Consider the following 3,926-nt stretch of genomic DNA (forward strand, 5'->3'; position numbering starts at 1 on the left):
ATGGTTGCAGCTCCTCTTGCCTAGTTGTAGCACGCCATGCCAGCGACTGTGTCGTCCGCCGTCACCGATGTAGCAAAAATGATCGCCGGTAGTAGCAAAATCAACAACAGTTGTAACAAAAAATCGTCGTCTGTCGTCTTACCATGACTGTTTGTAGCAAAAAAGATGCAGGTTGTAGCACCGATGCTCGTCGGTTGTAGCAAAAAAATTCCATGGTCGCAACCTCGACGTCCATTGGTTCCAGCAATTTTGCGTCGAGAGGTTGTAGCACCGAGGCTCGTCGGTTGTAGCAAAAAATCACCATGATTGTAACCTCGACGTATGTCGGTTCCAGCAAAATTGCGCCGAGGGGTGTAGTCTCCATCATGGACGGTTGCAGCTCCGAGGTGGAGCTCCGGTGGCGCGAATCAGAAGCGGATCTGGCCAAGGGTGGCTGGATCGGTCGATTCCTGTGGCAATGGCGTCCTGGGAGGCCTCCGGGAGGCGCCGGTTGACCATGGCAGCGGGGCATGAGAAGGAGGCAGAGAAAGGAGAGGCGGAGACGAGCGACCAGAGAAGAAAAAAAAGAAGGAAGAAGACGCACGTGGGCGGGGCCCCCATCCTACGTGTCGCTAGCCGAGTCGCTGGATGCGTTCACGCGTGGACGCGACCGGCCGAAAGGTTCGGCCAGCACACAGTCGTGAAACGTTTCCCTTTTTTAAAAAAATTTAAGAAGCAAAGTTTCTCCCTTGAGTGAAAAAAGGAAAATGCGAGAAAACGGCCGGCCGTCCGCGGCGAATCTAACGGCCGGCGGCGACGCTGTATCCACCAGCACGGCGAAACGGCCGCGTCGTCCGCACGCGCGACAGTCTCTCGTCGGCCGCCGCTCTCCCTCGATTCGCGCCGGCGGCGATAACTTCCGCTTACGAGCGCGCGGGATGGCGTCCGCGCTTTGCTCTCCCCGCCACCACCACCGCTCATATCTCTGCCGCCGCCTCCGCCCCGCCCCTCCCAGCCAAGCCCGTCCCCGGAGCGGCCCATCAGGTAAATTCCTCTCTCAGCATTCGCTTCTGATAGCTCCATCCCGGTACCCGTCATCCACGGTGTTTCTGGTCGCGGTTAGGGTGTGCTGCCTGTACTGAAATCTGCAATTTGGTACTCGTCCAAGTGCCCAATCGACTCCGAGGCCTGCTGGTTGTTTGATGGGATTGGATAGTTTTATTCTGCATCAGCGCGGAGATCAGGGATTAGATTATTTTCATAGATCAAGCGACATCCGAATGTCCCTGAAATTTATCTTTTCTGAAGTAGGAATTTGCCTGGAATTTATCTTTTCTGAACTAGGAATGTGCCTTGAGTACATACAGCATCTCTGAACTAGGAATTTATTTTGTGTTTATGCAGGATTGGACACCACAAGGTTCCTTCGTTCCCGCCCGATGTCCACCGGTAGGGGCTGTCCCGCATCGCGTTCGTCCATGGAAGCATCCGACAGCAACCAAGGACCAGAACATCTCGTTGTTCTGATTCATGGTATCATGGCAAGGTAACAGCCATACATTCTAGTCCCACCATAGCAGTTCATAAAAATTGGATGAGCTGCATATCAAAAACACATTAATTCCCCTGCGCCTCTTTCTCGAGAGCTTAATTTTGTTGTTACTGGTTACATATTTCCTTTCAACTTGGCCTGAATTTTGGCTTGATTTGTATGAAATTACAATTCAGAACAACTGCCTTGCTCATTGATGGTAGTACTATTGCTGGCTGATCTCTTTGATTTACCTTTTCCTGGATTTTAAGATGCACCCTAATTTTTATATGTGAATTTTGATGAGTAAATCGCATGGCATACATCTGTACTTAACTGTCAAAACTCAAAATACACACCCGGATTTGTAAAAGAAAACAATAGTTAAAGCTTTGAAAAATGCTAAAGGTATATTCATGTTTGACACAGTTTACTCAACAACACTTTAGTCAAGCTGTACTTATTGCCGTTTTTACTGATGATTTTCCCTTGTTCTTCTTTGAATATAGCTCCAGTGATAGTATTTAACAAATGGAGTAAGTTCTAAATTAATCTATTCCGATGCCAAAAAAACATAGCTTAAGCCAACTTAGACGCCTCTTTTTAACTTGTTGTTTGGAAGATAAAATCAACAGTCTTGAAGGAACAATAAATCCTAGCAGATGGATGCGGATGGTTAGATCACTAGAACACATGCCAAAACTTGCCTGTTATGCTTAAATACATCTACTTTGAGAATAACTATGATCACACTAGATACTTCTATGACAGTCCCAAAACTACTACTCCCTCCGTCCCAAAATAAGTTCATAGGGAGTATATATTATGCTAAAACAGGACCGTACAACATGATCTCAATTCGATTTAAAAGAAGTTCATAGGGTACTGTCTGACCTCCATTAGTACCTAGTAGACGTAGCTGATGGACATGGTCTCTTCCAGGAAAAAAAGGTTTTCGGTCCATCAGTTCCATAAAAATACAGCCCACAGACCACACTTCAATCACCGCAGTCTATTCGTAGGAGTTCAACGAAAACCCTGCTGCCTTGTACCATCTTGTCACAACATACTCGGCCATAAATCAGTTTCTGAGGTGGTATGAGCAAGCCCAAAATCGCAAATTTTAGGTCACAGTTTGCATTAAAAAGAAGATTGCTAGGCTTCAAGTCTCGGTGGAGAACATTTGCTGAATGTATATGCTTCAAGCCACAAAGGATCTGATAAAGAAATACTGCACAAAACATCCATAACAAAGTAAGTACAATTTCTCAGAACATGACAGAAGCATGCAGATTAAAAAGAAACTAGAAAGAACAAGATCAACAGAAGAGAAATAGTTGTCCATTCCAGAAATCCACTGATTTCTCACACGTGATCTAGCGTCAACTTCTTTATGCTAGAAACCCAAGTAGGCACTGACAGTACTACGCATATTATAAGCAAACAGTTTTTTGATAGAACCTTTCCACCAAGGACTATCCAGTGGCATTTGCGAAAGTAGAACATGATTTGATATTAGGAAGACCTGACATCGAGAATGCACTTCTATTTAGGGAATCATACCTTAGCAATGATGATGCATGGGTGTGTTTGACAAAGAATAGAAAAGGGAATTGCTAGCATTAAGTAGTATACTAATATGTCAGCTTGCAGGCATGTATCACATGTAAATATGCGATGAACTTGTTCAACTCCTTCCTTTGCTCAACCGAATGTTCAGAGGTGCATTAATTGAAACGTTCGAATAATATGTTATATCATTTCTAAGAGGTGCAATACAATAAGGTACTTATTCAGTATTAGTGTATATTTCAGTTCACCTATGTCGGAGAACTGATCTAATTTCCATTGTATTACAGAGAAGCGAAACATCAACCGACAGTCAACAAATATATCCCCATAATTCCAACACGAAGGTTAATGTTTATACTAGCACGTAGTCCTAGACTAGCAAAGTATCAAGATGATTCAGGCCAACCAGAAAGAAGAAAGGTCGAGAGGCTTTAGTTATAACTCATTAGCTCCCAGAATACTAGTATCTGACAGAAGTATGTATGAGGCTGAGGCAGAAAATAAATTAAACAGATAATTGACAGTATGATGTACTCGAGGAATCAAATGAAATAGGATACTAGAGACAAGAATTACCATAGCCAAACAATAGTCTGATTACATAAGCGAACTTATCGTACAAAGGGAGGATGAGAAGATTTTACTTTCATATTGAAATAACAATAAGAACCTTGCTGTGCTCCTCCGATAAAGCTTGATTTGAGTGAATAATTTGATGCGGATCGGTGTCCATCAATTCATATGCAATATAAACATCATTGAATGCAATCCTTTGTGCAGGGGGTATAATATCCCTTATGCAACAATCTGTACAAGAATGGACTCATGTAAGAAACATATTTTG

The 3,926-nt window shown here is 43.7% G+C and overlaps 1 protein-coding gene across 3 annotated transcripts in view; it reads left to right on the plus strand.

The window, feature by feature from the left end:
- The first annotated feature begins 740 nt into the window (after window positions 1–740).
- The window catches only part of LOC120969348 (uncharacterized), a 98,344-nt gene continuing 95,158 nt past the window's right edge, over window positions 741–3,926 (plus strand). For 2 of the 3 annotated variants that reach the window (XR_012189347.1, XM_040396518.2), the window contains exons 1-2: window positions 741–1,023; window positions 1,384–1,525. Coding sequence is in view for 1 of the 3 variants with exons in the window: in XM_040396518.2 (XP_040252452.1) it covers window positions 747–1,023; window positions 1,384–1,525 (419 nt within the window). In the remaining 2 variants the exon portion in view is untranslated. Of the gene's footprint in view, window positions 1,024–1,383; window positions 3,296–3,473; window positions 3,906–3,926 lie in introns of those variants that run through there. The other variant, XR_012189348.1, reaches the window with a different exon arrangement.

The sequence above is a fragment of the Aegilops tauschii genome, chromosome 7 (assembly GCF_002575655.3).
Source record: "Aegilops tauschii subsp. strangulata cultivar AL8/78 chromosome 7, Aet v6.0, whole genome shotgun sequence".
Lineage (NCBI taxonomy): Eukaryota > Viridiplantae > Streptophyta > Magnoliopsida > Poales > Poaceae > Aegilops > Aegilops tauschii.